Here is a 21074-nt window from a genome sequence, read left to right on the forward strand (position 1 = left end):
TTCATTTAAGTAGGGTGACTTGATGGCCACTTGGGTCTCTGGGTCCTAACCCCTTTCTTACTCTGCTCTCATCCAATTCATCTTCTAACAAGACTTTGAAAATTCAGACTACTGAGGCATGCTGAATGAAAGAACTACAGTTTCAGACAAAACTGAGATAACATTTCTTATGATATATTTGAGTCAGTTTTAGAAATTCCCTTCCCTAGAGAGTCACACCCACAACATGAGAATAGTGCTCAAAATTTAAACACTTCAGGTGAGGTCATGGGAAACTTCCATATGCATTGAATGAAAGAAAAATGATCAATTTTGTGAAAATCCTAACAGTGAAAAAAGATCTGGTAGTGTTTTTGATGTGGGTCTTGGAGTTAATCAGAAGGACAGAGATCAATGCCCTGCAGATCTGACATTCGGTTAGTCTCAAGTTCTGATATCAGGTTCTCTTCTAAATCTTTTTTTTTTTTTTCACATGATTCTAGTTTTCTAATGAGGTTTTGAACCTAAATCCAAAATTATGAATTGAAACTCATCCAGTATCATGCATAGCTATTTAAATTTTATTTTATTTTCTTGTTATGTCAACCAATCACCAAGATTTCTTTTCTTTTCTTTTCTTGTCAATCAAACACCTGTGAAATCTTTATTTTTTCTTTTCTTCTCTTTTCTTCTCTTTTCTTTTATTTTCTAGATTCTTTTTTCTTTTCTTTTCTTTTCTATGCTACCAAACATAGCCTTAATGGGAAGTCTTGTTGGAGTTACAAATTACAGTAGAATGTCAAATAGATTTCATTCTACAGTGGATTTTTTATTTATTTCAAAAGCACCCATTTCGGAAAAGAACTCCATGACTTCACTACCCGAGTCGAAACGAGAAGTTCACAATATAGCTCCATGATTCAGTAGAGCATAAGGCGCTTCTCTCTCCAGTCTCCCGCCATGGTAAAGTGTTGAAGCCTATGCTTCGTTCTACCTACTCTGCATTCTTACTCTCTCTAATCCTGAGTTTTTTAGGGTTTCGCAATTTGTGTGTTCTAAAACTCTTGTTCTTGTTTTTGCAGGACTATCTGAAATCAGCGGTTCCTTCTCAGGTCATCGCCGATCGAGGCGCCAACATAGTAGTGATTAACCCAGGTCTTCAACCCTCAGATTTATTCCCTACACCTCCTTTGAATTTTCCGTTTTCAACTGTTCTATATTATTAATTGTTGCTTAAATTTTTTATTTGTGACAAATCCTTGAGTATAAGTTTTCCCTCGTACATGAGAACTATGTTATAAAGATCGTTTGGGCCATGCTTCAATTCAGATGTTTTACGGTCGTTTGTCAAAAGCATTCGGAGTGATTTTGTCGAGTGAACACAAAGCATATGGATATATTAACACTCACTCAAAAAAAAAATTGTTATCCTAAGATGCAATTAAATTGTTATTGTCCGTAAAAGCAAATTCATATTAAGCCCTAGAAGATGAAAGTTTGTTTGTGTTGGTCCTGTTTCTTTTGTAAACAATAGTAGAGTTCATGGAGTCATAATTGACATTCAAGAGGGTGATTTTCTGGTCACATAATGATAGTTGAGAGTTATGACAATCACTCTTTATGAACAATTCTAAATTATTGCTAGCATCAAATCATTTTGTATTGAGCATTTTGTTTTTATCATCTGAAGTAGCAAGTGGAATAATTTCTCTGGCAAATTTATGTATTGAGCATTTTGTTTTATGTGGTTAGAGGTAAATAAAAATCAGTATCACCATGTGGTGAACATCGCTGCATGGATTGAAGGGAGGAGACCCCGCGTGCGCCCCCTACCGGTGGGTGGGCCACGGTGAACGAATTAGGGAAACTCGGTCCCTCTTTTATTTATTTTTTATGTTCTTTTATATTTTCTTTTTGAGAAGGACATGTGTTATTATAGCATTCTAAGGTCTCTTATGGGGATTTAGATGCAGTTGATCTTTGTTTAGTTTTTACATGTTATTTTTGGTGTTCAGGTTCTGCAAATTTGCGGATAGGTCTTGCTCAACAGCAGTACCCTTTTATTATTCCACACTGTATTGCTAAGTACACGAGAGGAGACAATCAGGACCCCAAGAAAAATGTGCAAGATCAGGTAAAGGAAGCGTAATTTTAGGTTTCTGAGTAGTCCTATGATCCTATCCTTTCATTGATTAAGTGAATAATGCATCCCATGGGGGAAAATAGAGAGAGGAAAAAAGGTTTTATTGTTGATGTTTCTGCATCATTCTTTGTTTTTGGTTTCCAGATGCTTAATTCAGGAATTACTCCGGCTCAGCAACAGGAGCGTGAGAAGGCTTATGATATTGTAAAAATAGATGACATTTTGTTTTACATATTTCTCTCACTCTCTTCTCTCCCGTCATGCTTTATTTAAGTGCATGCTTCTGATGAATTGCTTTTATCTGTTTATGTCAGATAGCATCTTTGCTGAAGATTCCATTTTTGGATGAGGAAGTCGCAAACAACTCTTTCCCGCGCAAGGTACAGATTGCCATGAATGATGTACTTCATTTTGAATCTTAATTCCTATCTCAGGTCTTTGTGTTGTGTTCATGGTAGCTGTTGAATGTTGCCATTTATTGCCTTTTTTTTACTCATTGGATAGTGATTAATGACTAAGTGTGACTGTTGTCCACAATGAGGAAATTGTATTGGAGGTAGCTAATGGAAAGCATGGATGCTTTTCATATTTTACTGTATATTGAAAATCCACCTTGAAGGCACCCACAGACTAGTTGAGAGTGATAGCTCAGCTTTGTAGGCCATGGCTCAAATGGTGGCAGTAGGGGACAAAGTAAAACTAAGCAACATCAGTGCCTGTGATTTGTGGTGGTTGTGCAGAACATGAACAATCCTGTCGAAGCACCTAGAATGATGATTTATTACATTTTAAAAATGTTTTAAAAGGGGTGAAGGATTACTTGATGCTTATGATTTAAAGTTAAGTTGCTTAGGAGGTACAAACCCATTATTGCAAGATTGATCTTGAATGAGTAAAATAAACCAGCGGGAGATCATTTTCAATCAATGATATGGGGACAACAAATTAAAGAAAAAGGGGGGAAAAAAAAGAGAATAAAATTCATAACAAAAATCAAAACAGAATTTGTTTTCTTCATTTGATGTTATATAAGAAAGCAAATAAAAGGATTGAATTGGGTATCACCTTGGTCAACATCTCACCAGCCACGCAAAGCATCACACCTTGCAACTGCCTCTCAGGGAGAGCCATAGAATGCCAAATCCCATGTTTCATCTATTCATTCTTTCTCCTTCTCTCTTGTCTTGAAGGAATTACATATTTATAGGCTAACACATTAAAAATTACAATCAACTAACAAATCCACCATACATTGACCATTAACTAACTTCCACCAAACAAAATGACTCCAACATTGACCATCAAACCTCCTTCATTGACAATGGAGAGTCCACTAATGACCGTTAACTACTAACATGCTTATAGAAATTCCACTAACACATGGACTAAATATTGGCCTTAGGCCTGGCCCGTGAAGACCACAAATTTGGGCCTATGTTGGTTGGTCCTTCTTTCTGGAGCTTCTTTTTCACATCAATTCTCCCTGGCTTATTTCATTCGGCTTCGATGAATGTATAAACCAGTGAGATCAATTGCAACATGATCGAATGATATATGGACATCAAAAATAAAAATAAAAACAAAATCTATTTCATAACAGAAATCAAAACAAAATTTGTTTCTTTCTTTTGATGTTACATAGGAAAGCAAATAAAGGACATGACTTGGGCATTTGTAACTGCCTTTCACAGCAAGCCATGGAATGTCAAAGCCCATCTCTTCATTCATTTTCATCTCCCTTTGTCTTGAAAGAATTACATGCATTTACAGGCTAACCCAACATTAAAAAATACAATCCACTAACAAATCCGCCAAACATTTACCTAGCTTTCATAAAAAAAAATAACTCCACCATTGACAATGGACCTCCGTTTCGACAATGTAACCTCCACTATTGACAATAGAACCTCCTTTATTGACAATGGATACTCCACTAATGGCCATAGACTACTAACATGTTTCTAGAAATTTCTTCACATATCGACTAAATATTAGTCTTAGACTTGGGCCTAGGCCTGGCCCATGAAGATCAACAAATCTAGGCCTATGTTCGCTCGTCCTTCTTGCTGGAACTTTTGATCTACATCAATTCTCCGCAACTTGATTTCATTTGTCTCCTACGAGTGCATAAGTATGATAGCTGTCGCCGATTTTCATTTCTCATCGCTCCATAGCTCTGATACTAAATAATGCAATATTAATCTTGAACCTTGTAAAATAAACCAGCGGGTGATCAATTGCAATAGGATTGATGATATAAAGACCAAAAAAAAAAAAAAAAGCCTTCGTTAGCATCTCACCGACCATGCAAAGCATCACACCTTGCAACTATCTCTCACAACAAGCAATGGAATGCCAAAGACCCATCTTTCATCTTGTCATTCTTTCTCCTTCTCTTGTCTTGAAGGAATTACATGTATTTATAGGCTAATCCAACATTAAAAAATACATTCCACTAACAAATCCACCAGACATTTACGTAATTTCCATCAAACAAAATATTTTTGCCGTTGACAATTGAACCTCCTTTATTGACAATGGAGACTCCACCAATGACCATTGACTACTAACATGCTTCTAGAAATTCCTCATTCTCATGGACTAAATATTGGCCTTAGGCCTAGCCCATGATGACCAAGAAAGCCCTTACATAAAAAACATGTGTGTTAATAATGAATAGTGTTCCTCTCAAAAGACTTACTGAAACATGAGTTAAGTTTTTGTGACAGGAAAGTCTTAAACTTTTCGTTCTTTTTTGCTATAACGGATGCCTCTTGTCACTTGTCAGGAGCATTCACGCTTCTCAAACATGGATAGTATTCCTGTAATAACATTACCAAGTATATAGTCTTTCATCAGATAGAGTTTTGGTCACAAGATTAATGCCTCAAATATAAAAAAGATTAATGCTTAAAATAGTAATTATAGATCTAAATTGCACATAAAATCAATGATCATCTTATGCAGACTGTACGTGTTGATGGTTATAATCTGCAAAGTGGCAAGAAGGACTCAACTTTCAGTTGGACAGATGTGATGGAGAGGAACCCCACTTCATCTTCAGCAGTAGGTAACTATAAGGCTGCCTTTTCGGAATTGGTCCACTGCAGCTAGCTTTCTCATCCTTTTGACTGTATTGTAAGCACTTAACTGGCTAGTGATTATATGTTGGAGTTCTGTTTTTTATAGTTTCAGTAATTTAATTTTTCTTCTGAGGCTTTCTACCTTGCCGGTAGATGTATTCACTTTTGTCTAAACCTCGCTCCCATTTGATAGTATGGCTTCACAGCTGCTCCATCATGTGTTGATGTGATGTTCCTGTCTTTTTGGTATTTGTGGCTGCCCATCCTTTTTTTAGGCTGATATAACATTGCTTTAGTCTGGATGGCACCCTAAGTTGACAAAGTGTAGTTGCATGTTTAATGAGTTATGATGCAAATAAAAAGGATACACTTTCTCCTTTTGTTTATTTTTCCATTTCTTTTTGATATATGCATAGTGACGACTATTGCTTTCATTTTCATGAATGATTATGCTAGTGAAGTACCGGACGTAGAAATGCTTTCAGCAGCTTTTTCTCTCGTCACTTCAGTATTAACATACCCAGAAAAAAAGAAAAAAAAAAAGAAGGAGAAGAAGAAGGAAGAAAGAAAGAAAGAAAGAAAGAAAGAAAGAAAGAAAGAATATCCATGATCCCACAGTTATCCACTAATGACTGAAGAGTCAGTTGTAAATTACAAGCATTTGACAATGTACTAATGGGGTGAAACTACTCCTTCATGTGGCTGACAAACAGGGACAAAATGCAATTTTGCCTGATTCTTTGACTGTTGAAGAGGACCTTATGCTGGTTGCTTCCAAATTGTGCAACTTACACATGAGCTTGTATGTCAGTTTTTGGCACATATAGAGCCCCTGTTGGCCGAAGCAATTGGGACAAATCAACTTGTCCAGTTGATTTATTCCATTGAATAAAAAGGTAGACGCTAAATAGTTTACTGAGTATAATAATTAAGTTATGAGTATACGAATGAAGATAATATTGTTTTTATATCTATAGACACAAAATTGCACAAAGCAATGTGAAATGAAAATAAGAGATGAAATACAAGAACTTGTGACATTAAGATGTGGGGGTCTTCCACTGGAGAAACACAGGTATTTGAGAAGGCCAAGCATTTGAAGATGCATTGGTATGTAACATAAAAAGAGTTGATCCTCATTTAGTTGACTTGCAAGATGACAGTGGTGCCCGAGACCTGATATGCCCCGTTCCTATTGAGAAGGGTGGGGTTTGGTATGGGAAAACATGGAGCTCACTGTGTTTGCCTTATTAAGCGTGGAACCCTCTTGCAAGCTTGAAGGGGCAGGTGACGTCAGGGGTGGTCAATATGTAATAGGTTAGATTTGGTTTCAGCACGTGTCTGACCTGAATTGAGATCTAATGCATTTCCATCCCTCGTAAATTATTTGTTTTTTTTTAAGGCATTGGTAGGGACTGAATTATTTTTACCCTTCTTCCCCCCCGCCCCCCCGGAAGAGAATTTCATGCTACATAAAGATGTGATCAAATTATTCACCTATCCTAGTGAACTATTGGATGTCACACTGGCACTTCCTGGAATGTGAGAAGATGGTACCGCACATCCTGAAACATTTGATATAGAATGTAGGCAAATTTCAACAACTACCATTTGCTTCAGGATGCAATGAGTGATGCTTTCGAGACCACATGGCATTATTGTTCTTGATGTTTTGGCATATGAGCCTGAACTTATGCTTGGGGGCTGATACTGTAAGGATGCAAGGCTGAGTCATGATTTGCTAGTTTCTGCTGGTAGATGCATTGCAATGAGGAGGCCTAGAGTCAACAAGGATGTAATAACGGTCTCATGACCTGTTGTATTTTATTGTTTGTATTGCATAGTGGTGAGTGGCAGGTTGACTGTCCTGACCTCAGAAAGTGTTGTGTCACCATCACATGGAAGTCCGTAATCCTAGATGCTTTACTGATGGTGAAATAGTTTTTTTTTTTTTTTGGGGGTGGGGTGGATGGAGAGGGAAGTGAAGGGAGTTATGACTGCCTCCAGGAGATTTATGGCATAATGAATGTGGGTTAACCCCTCCCCCCTTCTTGATAATCGAATTATTGACAAAGAATTTTAGTGCGATGGGGAGAAGAAGTACAAACAAATTGCGCAAGCTAATAGTACAAGAACAAGAAGCCGTCAAGGCTAGAAATTGACAGGGGAACTAATCAGATAGGGACCCAAGGAAATAGAATAATTTGATTAGGCATTTGTTTGCTCCTTTTGGTTACTCTGTTCTATTGTATTTATGATACCATCTGTAATTCTTGGTCCATCAAGATTGGGAACAAAGCATGTGAAAATTTGCTATGGTTTGTAGAGATGCTTTCTTGACATGAATTTTTTGTTTTCATGCTTGTGTTTCATATTTGGAGCAACTGATGGGTGGTTTTCTCCAGAAAAATTGGAGGATGAGGGTGTTAAAGATGAACCCTTGGACAATCCTGAAGATACTGATGGTATAGAGCCTGAATCAAGTGATTTTAAGTTTAGAGAGTTCATTTGTGGTGAGGAAGCCCTAAAAATTTCTCCAACTGAGCCATATTGCTTGTGCCGTCCCATTCGTAGAGGTCACTTCAATGTTTCTCAATATTATCCTATGCAGCAGGTATGTTCCTCCACATCCTTCCTTAGCTGTTTCATTCAGGTTTAGGATGCAATTGGTTGTCACCTGGAATGCACTGGTTTGTTTTTAGTTGCCTTAGCATCAGAGTTCTTATGGTCTGCACTGAAATGAACGCATTTCCATTCATCAATTATTTCTGGGTGAGTAATAGAATTCGTTTCGTTTCCTTAAAAATGTAGAATGAACTACTTTCTACTGAACTACCAGCATGTCTGAGATGATTCCGTTCGGAATCTTAGCCTTATGTTTTCAAATGCTATTGAAATACGAAATGAAATGGTTTTGTTTCAGTTGGGAACAAGATACAGCCTTAACAATTGCATATTCTGTTATATGTAATGTCAAATTGCATTAAATCTTTGTTATTGTGTTTTGCAGCTTGGGTTGGTAATGGTATCTGATATTGGCATACATAAACGTAATAAATACATCGTAACCCCCCCTCCCCAACCAAAGAAAAGAAAGAAAACTTGTAGATGTCTGCTTCATGTTGGGATGATTATCTGATGAAGAAAAGGTTAAGAACATTTTGCTTTTTTATCTTCCCCCTATTTTGTAAGAATGCCTAGTTTCCCTTAGACTGAGATTGATCCTCTCTCTTTTCCTTTTTAAAAGAGGTTGGGAGGGTGGGTTGTTCGTTCTCTTTCCATTTCCATTTTAAGTATTTGGAAGGGCAAAATAGTGATGTTGAAACCCTGTAATTGCAGGCTTAGGACAGCCTTGGATTTTGTATTTCCTATTCAATAGGTTTTCTTCCTGTTTAACTATTTGATAGAATGAGTGAACAAGGCTGAAGCCCTAAAATGTTGGGCTTACACATGACTATCCTGTCTTGCAAACCAGACTCTGACTCGCAATCCCTCTCATGAGATATGGTCCCTTCCGGAGAATAGTGATGTTATTGGATGTTTCTTTTTGTCTTCTTTCTCTAAATAGTGAGTAAACAACTAATCGACAATAGTGTCATTACCCTGTGCTATTTTGCCTGGAGTATCTACTTGACTCCACCTGCATTGTCTATGATGGTACGCATTTGAGTCCTCAGTCAGGTGTAGGTGCTTGGGCATTGCCAAGCTACCATTTCAGTTATGGTGCCTGCAGTTTATCACTCTTGAAACTTGATTCTGTTGATTTTGCAATAGTTACTTTTTTCCAGACATAACTGTTAGCAGGCTTCTCTACCTCCTTTTAACAATTATTTTCTCCTGTCTGTCAACAGGTGTTTGAAGACTTGACTACCATTTGGGACTGGATTTTGACTGAAAAACTGCATATTCCACAGCCTCATAGAAGAATGTATTCTGCTGTTCTTATCGTGCCAGAAACTTTTGATAGTCGTGGTAAGTTTATGACGACAACTCCTTTTTCCTTCTCCTTGGTATCTTATCATTTTCCCTTTCTTTGTTTCATAAGGGAAAAACTAAACATCACACTGTTTTTTTGAACTTTGTCATCATCACAATGTAACATGGTTGGATGTGGGTAGGTCTATGTGATTCATCATGCCGACGTCAAACTCCCCTTATGAGTGACAAACATGGATGGATTAGGGAGGGTCCATGTGGTAGAGTATACCACACCCATCTAACTTGTGAAATTTCAGCCTGAAACAAGCATATGAAGCTGTTAAAAGTAAGTTTGAAGTTTCATAAAATTACAAGATGCTAAATGCTATCTCGTAATAGTAGAAGTTAGTGGTATTCTTGTATTTTTCTGTCACTTTGGATGCTTTATACACTTCATTTGTTGCTGAAATTTGACTAGTGAGATGGGTGTAATTTCCTCTATCACATGGGCTCACCCATGTTTGCCACATGGCTACTTGTGGCAGAGATGAATGTCCCTAGCCTTTGTGAGTTGTGACACCTAACATTGCCAATGATAATATAAATTATGTTCAGAAGCAAGGTTTGGTTGGGTATGGGACTTTGGGTTTACTAATTTTGTTGTGACAACTATTTGTGGTGATTGGTATTTGTCACACCTTGCCACATGGCAAACATGAGTGGGCCCGTGCGTGATAGAGGACACTTTACCCATGTAACTGCTATTGTTTCAGCGCCAAAGCAATTAAAGGAAGTTTCCTAAAAGTGGTCTGAATTACAAGAATGGCACTAATTCTGTTATGGTTGCCATTCTTGTAATTTTATGAAGCTTTAAACTCACTTCTTACCACTTCCTACGCTTGTTTTGTGCAAATTTCACTGGGGGATGAGTATAAGGTCCTATATCAAATAGGGATGCTTCTGTCCATGGCTGCAACGTGTCAAGTGAGCATTGCTTTGGATGTTTTTAAATGTAACTGAGTGGTGATGAGTTTTTCCCAGTAATTAATGCTCTCAATCTGAATCAGGTTGTTATCTCAGTTGAATAATGAAAGTAGCAGATTGGATCAAGTGTAGCCAACCCTTTTTGTTGAGTTACTGCAAAACATCAGGGAATATGACAATGATGACAAATACAATAGCAGCTGCAACTACAGTAATAGTAGCTTATGAAATGAAAAGACATAATAATAGTGAAAAATGTAACTTTACAGCCTTGTCAAGATAAGCTTCCCTTGATGGTCCACAAAACTTTGCCATTTAGCAGAATGTGGTAATTCCGACCATTGAAATGACAGTGAACAGTATAGATAGGCCACTTGTCAAGTTGCAAACTCAAATTCAACCATATACTTCCCTGTGTGTTGGCATGCATCTCTATGCATACCCATGCAAGCTTATAGTAATCCGGCCACTACTGTGCACTTCTCCCATATGCCTCGATTTTCGAAGCTTTATTTTGCCATTTGCCAAACTCTCTCTGGTCTGAAACTTGTCATGTGAGGAGGGGACATAGGGGTCTATCTGTCCTTAAAATTTTGGCCTCATCCGACATTCCACGTGCCAGATTTTTGGGCTGACCAGATTTGCTTGGCCCATAATAATAATGCTATTTTTTATGATAATATATTATTCTTGTGTTCATCAATCATCACTCTAGTAGTCCTTGTAGGCATAATGAAACATGCTTTCTTCTCAGAGAAAATTTCAACCACACTGCCTCAGAATTTTGGAGATGTTACCCATCCATTTTATTTCTGACACGAAGATAGTATGAAATTAGCAATAGAAATTGACATAGTATGATATTATATATTTTTTTTGGGTAGAAACATCGCATGATAATATCACATACTATACAATGTTTTTTTGGTAAATACATACTATACAATGTTTGATGCAGTAAAATTACAATACCCTGTGGATGATAACAAAGCCTAATATGCTGTGTATGATAACAAAGCCTATGTTCTATACGAAATGTGCATGATAACTAAGTATTAAACTCTCTACCCTAATAGGTATATAAATTACAGATGGGTTCTGTTTAGTGTACTACATCAAACATTAGGGAGCTATGGTTCAACGAATAGAGCTCATTCTTTGTTTGCTGGAAGATAGCATCCCAACTGTGCACAAGTATCTGTCTAGTTGAAGTAGTGCTAGGTGTAGGGTGATAAGGTGCATGGGGTGCACATTGAACCACCTTTCAACTTGATGACATTGGGTAAGATTTCAGAACATGACTGTTCTTGAACGTTGCTGCAGTTGTTTAAGAAGTTCAATGCTTGAATCTTTTTGTTCTACACAGAAATAAAGGAGATGCTATCAATTATGTTGCGGGATTTGCAGTTTGGCTCAGCTGTGGTGCACCAGGTATTAAAATATTTTACTCAGCAAGACATATTTTCCTTCATTTCATCTTGATGTACTTGCATCGAATATTTTAACTTAGTGAAATCCATCTCTACTTAGTCACTTACCCAATTGTTGATGCTTGGTAATAATCTGAAAATTGGATGTTAATAGCTTGCCTAGAAACATTGAATTTTTGCTGGATAACTGTATTTTTTGGCTCGTGAGACTTGTTGCTCTACTTCTGCTTATCAAGGTTTTACCTGCCAGATTACAGTTTTTGTAAACTGAGATACAATATCTCATACATGATTTACATTCTTTTATGAAACATTCCCTGCATAGTTGTCAATGTGTCGCCTAGGCAACTGTCTTGGCGTCTAGGCACCTTGACAACGAGGGTCATCTTGGTTGCCTAGGCAGGTGCCTTGGTCGGTTGGTCATTCAAGCTAACTGTGTTGAATTTTGTATCTCTCTGCACGATTCCCATCTTTTTCGGGGTCATATCATTCATTCATGCTTAGCATGATCCACTTCCTTTTGGGACACTACCTTTTATTCCTTCCATTTTTGTGCTGGAGCAGTCAATGAACATGGACTTTCTGGTTGGCCAGCATGCCGGGTTTGGAAACCCAAGCCCAGATGGAACCGGCCTAACCCGGGTTTTTGGTCTAATAAGGGCTGGTAGTAGTTTAGTTAGTCTTTATGTCTTTTATTTTATCTTGCTTTACTTTGGGAAGGCTACTGGTGGTAGAGTTCCATTTTATTTCAGTGTTAGGATATAAATATAATTAGGAGTCTTTGTTTTTTCTCTTTATATAATTTCTTGTACCCAACGAAAGAAACAGATTTGATGAAAAAGAAAGTTGATATTGGGTTTTTGCTCAAGTTGAGTGTGTCATGACTCTCTTTTCTCCCTGCAACTTTAGTTCCACTTTCTTTATACAGTATTTTTTTAAATAGGAACTTTCTGCTGAAAAGTGTTGTGGTCTCATTAGTTATATTTGATGATCCATGAGTCATTGTCAATTTTCAAGTCTCGATGGACAGTATGCCTTATGAACACTAGAACAACACCTTCCAGATTGCTCCCTATAAAACTTTCTGGAAAAGATCCCTCTATCCTTTGAAGCACACAATAAATCAAACTGGAAATATATTGAAAACCCATTCCTGGGGGATATTAGATTGAGTGATGAGGAATATTTGTACTCCCATAACCAAGCAAGCATTTAGTTTGGCATTCTGATAATTTTCGTTGCTATCCTGATTGATGGTTCCAGTTTTTCAGACTGGATTATCTTTGCATCCTCAACATATGTGATACTTTTTTCTTATATTCAGCGATGACATGTTTAGTTCAATATGGTTAATGTGTTGGCATAGGTCATTGTCATCCAACCAACCAAAAAAAATTCATTGTCACGCAAACCCTTTTTATGCATATGATGCAATTGGACTGACCTCTATAGGCTTTTGTTTTATCAATATATTGCGAAAGATACAATGTCTTGGTAGTGGCAATGTGCAACATATTTATGAAGTCATCGCCTTTTTTTTTCACTTGAAAAATGTACTATTCCCCTTGGGCAGCAACTCTGCTAGCTTTTTTGGTTCAAAGATCCTTTTATTTATTATTCTTAACATGGTTGAGCAGGAAGGTCTTGCTGCTGCTTTTGGTAATGGCCTATCAACTGCATGTGTTGTGAATATTGGTGCTCAGATGTCGTCAATCATCTGCATTGAGGTAGAGGCAGTTTGTCTGGATTACTGATTTCTTACTTATTTATTTATAATGTTGGACTTTAATATTTGACAATCGTTAAACAATTGCGTGTCAAAAATTTCATATTAATTGAATCAGAATCTGCTGCTTCTATGTTGCTCAAGTCTGTGAGTTTAGATTCCAAAGACTTGGATCAAAATGTGTCCTCCTCTGCTAATCCTAACCTCTTGCTTCGCCACCCAAAAATTTTATACTAGGGTAGTTATAAGAATGAAACGTTCACATTTATACAGCAGTGAGGGAAATGATGGAATCTTTTATTTTAACAGTTAATTGTTGCCTCTGCTAATTTTCAGGATGGAGTAGCTCTGCCTACCACTGGAGTGACTTTGCCATTTGGTGGAGAGGTGAGTATCCTGATTTTACAGCCATGTCCTATCATGTGCGTTTTAATTTCAGCAGTTAAATGTAGCCTCTCCCATACATACCTTTTGAAGTTTAGCTTTCTCAACCTTAATTTATGAATATAAGGAGATACTTTGGGATACATCCTTCGGGACCTTTGTAATTGGCACTATTATGTGTTGTCATAATCCAACCAGCTGAGATCTTTTTTATTAGCATTAGATCTCCTATTCCCTTCCTAACTTAGCTACTCCTTTATTTGTAAGCTCATTTTCTAAGTGGCCATGTATTGGCCAAGCTCTAAATGAGTATTCTCCCTTTCAGGATATATCAAGAGGCCTTCTATGGATTCAGCAACACCATCAGACGTGGCCAACAATTTCTACTAACCCTCTGGCAAAGCCTATAGACATGTTGATGCTCAACAAATTGAAAGAGTCTTATTGCCAGATTAGAGTGAGTTTCTTACTTGTTCGCCTTGATATCCTTAGACCTTAGGGGCTGTTTGCTAAAGAACTAAGGATCTCTTGTTGGGAGCAAGTTGTTTCTAACTTTTCAATCACTGGATCTTTGTATCTTTTTTACTTTGTATTTATAACCCTAGCTTTCTTATGTCCATCTTCATTGTGGTGGTATGCCACATTTATTGAATTGATGCTGGCTCGCTGTATGATTTTTACAAATGATAACTAGGCACTTAGTAAGAAAGGCCTTTTATGATATGTGCAATATGATTATGACTTGAATCATTCCTTTTTCAGTTGTAATTTTTTTTTCAAGAGACTTGGAGCTTCTTCCTCCTCTTTGGCCCGGAGTTGGTATTAATGGAGCCAAGAAACAATTTTGGTCACTGGTTGAATGGAACAATTGAAGGAAAAGATGGCCTCGTCAGAGTCACTAACTGTTTGCGTAGTGAAATCTTGGTGGTCGAAGTCCATTGAATTGCTTCCGTTGTTAGTAGTTATCAAGTTCAAAAACTGTAACAGAGATTTCAGCACTTGGATGGAGCTCTTATAAGGAAAAGATGGTCTTCTTAGAGTCTCAGGCCATATACTTGATGTGGTTTATGGCGGGGAAGGAATCACTGTCGTTTCTTGGCACAATGAGTTGATTCAGCTATTAATACTTGCCACTCTCATAACTGTAAATGTGGATTTTTATGTGAAAGGGGTTTCCTGGCTTTAAAATGATGAATTTGAGTTGGGTGGGACTTAAAAGGTGTGATCTTGGAGAGTGGAAGTAGTGCAAAAGGCATTTTTTCCTCGTTCGAAGAAGCTCATACCGGTGCAACATAATATTAACCTCTTTTTTTTTTCTGGTAGAAAGATCAACTTCGACAGATGGTTATTCATAAACTCCACCGCCGGAATCTTGGAACCAAATTCAGTAGTCGGAAATGGTTATATTCTTAGAGTTCATTCCAGGGATGCTTAACATTACATATTCTTGTGATGTGAACTTTATATTCTGTTGGAAGGTTTTTGGTTCGACTTTTTCTACATGTTTTCATTCTGGGGTTGAAAATAATCTTATGCTGTTCTTGCTTGGGCATTAGTTTGGGCTTAGTGACCATGGAGCTTACTAAAACAGCTGTGACCATATTGTAGATGTTTCTTAGTACTGCTGTGGTATTTTATGGTCTTAATCTTAGGAGCAGAATTGAAAAGCAGATTTTTTTTCATTAAAGGGGACTTTAAAAAACTTCAAGAATTTCTTGTTCAGTGGAATGTTTACAACTAATCTTGTATTCAATAAAATCCGATTGGGTTGACTAAATAGAAAATTTTGTTACGATTTCCAAGTAGACAGTAGTCTATACACCATAAGGCATGTACTTTAATTAGAAGTTCGCTGAAAGTAACATGCATTTGAAAAATTATTATGAAATGGCTTCTAGTTATATTGAATTTCCTTTATTTTGCAGGATGGGGAACTCGATGCTGTTTCAGTAGTTCATTCTTATGAGGATGGAATGCCTGCTGGAATCCATAAGACTAGACTGACTGCTCTTAATGTAGGTTTCTCTTTTTTAAAAACCTTTGTGCATCTGTCTCTCTGTTTACCTAATAGTCAATGGCCGTCAACTTGTTTAGAGATGCTTTCTTATTTTGTTGTTGTTAGAATAGGAGTTAAGTGTGCCGCAGGGGCACATTGGGGCTTTCCGCCCCCTCCACGACCCTATTTAGAGTGGGGTGGCTGGATGGGGGGGTATACTTGTAATTGGGTTATTTCTTTTACTTGTACTCCTATTATGACTCTATTTTGCATATTATAAATAAGGGGCTTGTGTGATCAGTCAGAACACACAAGCATTCTCCCTATTCATACTGTTAACATGGTATCAGAGCCTAATTTCTGATCTAAGTTTCCAGTTTCCAGCCCCTTCTCTCCTTCGAGAATTGCAAGCCTCCATCCCCCTCCCTTCCATCACCTTTGTTAGCCTCCATCTTACTAAAAGCCAAAACCTTTGCAAAAAAAAATAGGGTTCTTTCACTCTCTGTGATTTTTTATTCTTCTACGCTTAGGGAGTGTGGTTCCTCTTTAAAGAACACACCTCTACCTCTTGAAGATTAAGTTCAGCAACCTAGAAGGACTCGACTACTTGCAAGATTGGAGTTCAACACTAATTGATTTTTGCAAATCATGACCCTGGTCAAATCGATTTTTAGGAATCCCTCCTTAGAATTAGCTGATTTTTTGAGATCATCCTCACCCTTGAAGAGGAGGTCGACCAGACTTGTGGCCCTATTTGCCAAGTCTTTGGAGCAATCTCCCCTCTTTTTTGATATTTAGGGTTTTCTCCCAAAACCCTAATTTGCCTATCTGAACAGTTCATCAGAATCAGATATAATTTGGAGGAGTGCCTCACTACCCTTACTGGGCAATTCGATCCAAGTATAGACATTTTCTGACAGCTGGTTTTGAAGATCTAGTATTTCTCTCACTCATGGTTGATTTTTTGCTGGTTCAATCATGTTTGTAGTAACTACTGTAACCTCTGGATCTGATAGACAAAGTCGCAATGATTGCATGCTTTTTGAGGCTAGCTCTGTGAAATTGGAGGGAACTAATTATCTCATGTATTCCAGATCTACCTGTCTTTCCATTACTAGTAGAGGTCTCATTGGACACATTATTAGGAAAATTAAAGAAACCCTCTATTGAGGGTACTTCTTAGGATAAATGGGTCACTAATGACTCTTTGGTAATGGCTTATTTGATTTGTTCTATTCATCATTCTATATCTAGAGGATTTTTGCTGTTAGATATTGCTTCTTAGATTTGGGTTGCTGCCAAGGAAACCTATGGGCAGTTAGGGAATGATGCTCAAGTATTTGATTTTCGTAAGAAGGTTCAAATCTTCTCTGGTCTCGGCTTCTCTAGATCATTCTCAACGCAACCCCTAGCGTAGCTAGATCTCAAGAGTATTTTAGTCGGCCCGTCAATCTTCAAAACTTTTCCAATAGCTCCTGCGATAGATCTGAGGCATTATTCATTAAAGAAATTCAAAGAAGACGAGGGACAGAGATCCACACCGATGCCAATGCAGATTGGTCCAAAGGTTAGTCTGCAAGTCCGAAAGGGCTACGAACGGATAGGGTGGGGTGTTCTCCTGTCTTGTCTTTTGTCAATCATTTCTACTTTGGCTAGTTGGTTTCTTAAGTTTGTTTACTCCTTCACCTTATATTTTTTATATGTTAGAACTAGAGGCCGATCTATGGCCTCACAGAGTCGAAATTTTTTTTTGCTTCATAATTTTTTTTTTTCTAGTTTATACATTTTCCATCAACATAAAATGTATTTTTTTATGGATAATATAGTTAATCATGTACTCTAAATGTTAGCTAATTAATGTTGACGTATGTTTTGATCATGGCTTAAATGCATTATTTACTTGTTTTACTATCATATTATATCTTGTTCTAGCAATATTTCATAAAATCTCCTGAATAGTTCGACGATTGCTGCCAAACAAGGGTGTAACTCTAAAACACTGCCATGTTCTAATATTTTTTTTGTAAATTTAAGTTATAAGCATTTTTATTAACCTTAAAACAAGCTCCCCACCAAGTTTCAAGTTATAATATGACTGTTTGACCACCGAAATTGTCAACCGAGTCAACATAAAAAAAATACCCAACTCGTCGAGATTTCGGTATTTTGGTGGTTCTGAAACCACCGAAAAAGCGAAACGAAATGAGATTTCGAACCTTGGATGCAACACAAAAGTGAAGTGTTCAGTTGTTTTCAGCGGTTCATAAAATGATTTAGACTTAGTTCAATACCACTCTGAAAATTCTCTGTAGTGATAGTGGAACAGAGCATATGGAGGGTTAGTTTCAAAAATACCTAGATGATCATGTGATTCTTCATCAGACAACCTGTGTCGGCACTCCTGCTCAAAATGGGGTGGCTGAATGCAAGAATAGACACTGGATATTGCTCGAGCTATGATGTTTGCTAGACAGGTTCCACCTCAATATTGGAGTGATGCTGTTCTCATAGCAGCTTACCTAATAAATCACATGCCAACTTGTGTCCTCAATTCTCGAACTCTTGTTGAGGTTCTTCATGGGATTACATCCTTCCTGGTTCCTCCAAAGACTTTTGGGTGTGCCTGCTATGCTAGGGATCATCATTCACCAGGAAAATTGGAACCTCGAAGTACTAAGTGTATCTTTCTGAGTTACTCTCCTACACAGAAAGGATACAAGTGCCCATCCTCCTTCCGGCATACTATAGTAACAATGGACGTTGTGTTTCGTGAATCTGTTGGTTACTACTCATCTCACCTCTTTAAGGGGTGTTTGGTATTATAGTAGTGAAGAAGAGATGACTCTGAATCTGCTTGCTCCACTAGGGTACCCATCATCTTCCCGTGAGGATCCTCATGTTCCACAAGACAGTGAGAGGATAGAACCTATGACAGAGACTCTTGTTCCTATTGTTCCAACTCAGGGGGAGATGACTCCAGTAGAGAACCATTGGTGAATTCTAGAGACAAATTGATGACTCTACTCTTCAAGTTTATCGTAGGGGGACATACCAAAAATAAGCAACTTCAAACCATCACCACTATTGCAACACCTTCACACATCCCTTCGCCAGCCTTGGATCCAGAATCGGTTGAGCTTCATACTTGAGGTATAATCTCTCCTTCTGACCAACCTATTGCTCTTAGAAAAGGCATTAGGACCTGTACTCAACACCCTATATCTCATGTTGTTTCATAGGATTCCCTTTCTCCATCCTATCGTGCTTTTGTGTCTTCTCTTTCCTCTACTTGTGCTCCCAATAATTGGCAAGAAGCTCTTGTAGATAAAAAATGGAAGGCCGCAATGGAGGAAGAAATTGATGCCTTAAAAAAGAATGCTACATGGGAACTTATGACTTTTCCACTTGGGAAGAGACCTATTGGTTGTAAGTGGGTGTTGGTGGTAAAACAGAAGATTGACAGTTACAAGGCAAGGCTTGTGGCCATAGTTGTCACGGTGCCAAGGCGAACCAAGGCGGTGGAGGGTTGTTTAAGCACTTAGGCGAGAAGGCCCCCGCCTTAAGGCGACCAAGTGTTATTTTTTTATTTTTTCAATTTTCTAACGTTATTGAGTAAGCTATATATACCTTGTATCATAAAAAATCAGATTAAGTCACATCAAGTCATTAAAAATCAACATTTACCACATCAAATCATAAAAAATTAACATTAAGTCGTATTAAGTTATAAAAAATCAACATTTAGAGAAATGCTCTTGTTTTATAATAAGTTTGATTGGTCAAATGATTTTATTCTTGCATGAGACTTTTGTATTAGTTATAAAATAAAACCAGTTTTTCAACAAGTCTGAGATTACTTAAATCAGAGTTGTAATGACAAAGTTATGTTCTGGTCAAACTTATTTTTAAGTGCGTGAATGTTGTTAAAATTGCCTAAATGAAAATAATTTTATGAATATCAAAACAAAAGATTATTTTACCAGACTTTTGGTTTTTAGCAATGTTTTAACATGATAGAATTTATAAAATTTTCATAATTGAGAAAAACCCCAGCATTTAAAAGTTGAAAATCGTCCTTATAACCAAAATCTAGATTTTGTTCTTGGACTGAGGGGTTGACTTTTTTTATCCTTTTGGAATTTGATTTTTAAACTATTTTTATTGGATTCAAATATGGGGTATTTTCTTATTTATGAATAATATCTTAAGTAAATGATTTAAATGATATTTTGCATAAATAAGTGCTAAAACATATGGCGACATGCAGTGCAACAAGGTGACTGCCGCCTAGGCCCCAGGAAAACCACATGGACGCCTAGTTGTCGCTTAGGCGACGCCTTGACAACTATACTTGTGGCTATCAGGAGACGTTTGCCCTAGTTTCCAAGTTGACTTCTGTGCGAGTGCTACTCTCATGTGCTGTGAACCTAGGGTGGGAACTCTAACAACTTGATGTAAAGAATGCTTTCCTCCATGGAGAGCTCGATGAGGAAGTGTATATGGATATTCCACCAGGTTTCTCTAGTACAAGAACTCAAGGCAAGGTCTGTGATTTGAAGCGTGCTATCTATGATTTAAGTCACTAACCTAGAGCGTGGTTTGGAAGATTTCATAAGGCTATGACATTTGTGGGTTATAAGCAGAGTAATGTTGACCACACATTGTTCATGAAGAGGTCTGGTGAGGAAGTTACTATGCTCATAGTCTGTGTAGATGACATCTTGGTAATAGGAAATGATAGTACTTAGATTGTCATCTCAAGGGTTTTCTGGACAACTAATTTGAGATAAAGGATCTTGGAAAATTAAGGTACTTTCTTGGGATTGAAGTTGTCAGGCCTTCAAAAGGCATCTTTCTCTCTCAAAGGAAGTACATCCTTGATCTACTAGTCGAGACAGGTATGGTGGGTGAACCAGCTGATGGAGGCTGCTACCAACGGTTGGTAGGAAAACTGATATCTCTCTCACACATGACCTGATATTGTTGTGGCTGTGAGTTTGGTTAGTCAGTTTATGCATGATCCCTATTCCTCTCATATGGAAGCAATTATGTATCTTGCGATACTTGAAGTCAGCTCCAGGGAAATGGATCATTTTATCTCCTCATATCATCTCTAAGTTGAAGCTTATATAGATGCTGATTGGGTTGGTTCACCTGACAGAAAGTTCATCTCTGGTTATTGTACCTTTTTAAGTGGGAACCTTGTTACTTGACGCAGTAAGAAGCAGAATGTGGTGGCTAGATCTAGTGATGAAGCAGATTTTTGTGCCATGGCATAGGGGATTTGTGAGTTATTGTGGTTGTATACACTTTTGGATGATATTGGTGTACCTTTTCATCTTCCTATGATGCTTTGCTATGATAACAAGGCTGCTATCAGTAGTGCTTATAATCCAGTACAACATGACCGAACCAAACACATGGAGATCGA

General features: G+C 37.6%; 1 protein-coding gene across 1 annotated transcript in view; it reads left to right on the top strand.

Moving 5' to 3' along the window:
- Positions 1–785: 785 nt before the first annotated feature.
- The window catches only part of LOC122073574 (actin-related protein 9), a 34704-nt gene continuing 14415 nt past the window's right edge, over positions 786–21074 (top strand). Inside the window, exons 1-13 of the mRNA XM_042638167.1 lie at positions 786–942; positions 1062–1134; positions 1995–2113; positions 2267–2326; positions 2437–2502; positions 5090–5192; positions 7611–7819; positions 9057–9177; positions 11474–11538; positions 13175–13264; positions 13600–13650; positions 13973–14104; positions 15573–15662. Of these exons, the coding sequence (XP_042494101.1) occupies positions 940–942; positions 1062–1134; positions 1995–2113; positions 2267–2326; positions 2437–2502; positions 5090–5192; positions 7611–7819; positions 9057–9177; positions 11474–11538; positions 13175–13264; positions 13600–13650; positions 13973–14104; positions 15573–15662 (1182 nt within the window). The 5' untranslated portion in view covers positions 786–939. The remainder of the gene's footprint in view (positions 943–1061; positions 1135–1994; positions 2114–2266; positions 2327–2436; positions 2503–5089; positions 5193–7610; positions 7820–9056; positions 9178–11473; positions 11539–13174; positions 13265–13599; positions 13651–13972; positions 14105–15572; positions 15663–21074) is intronic.

Source organism: Macadamia integrifolia, chromosome 3 (assembly GCF_013358625.1).
Source record: "Macadamia integrifolia cultivar HAES 741 chromosome 3, SCU_Mint_v3, whole genome shotgun sequence".
In the NCBI taxonomy this organism is placed as follows: Eukaryota; Viridiplantae; Streptophyta; class Magnoliopsida; order Proteales; family Proteaceae; genus Macadamia; species Macadamia integrifolia.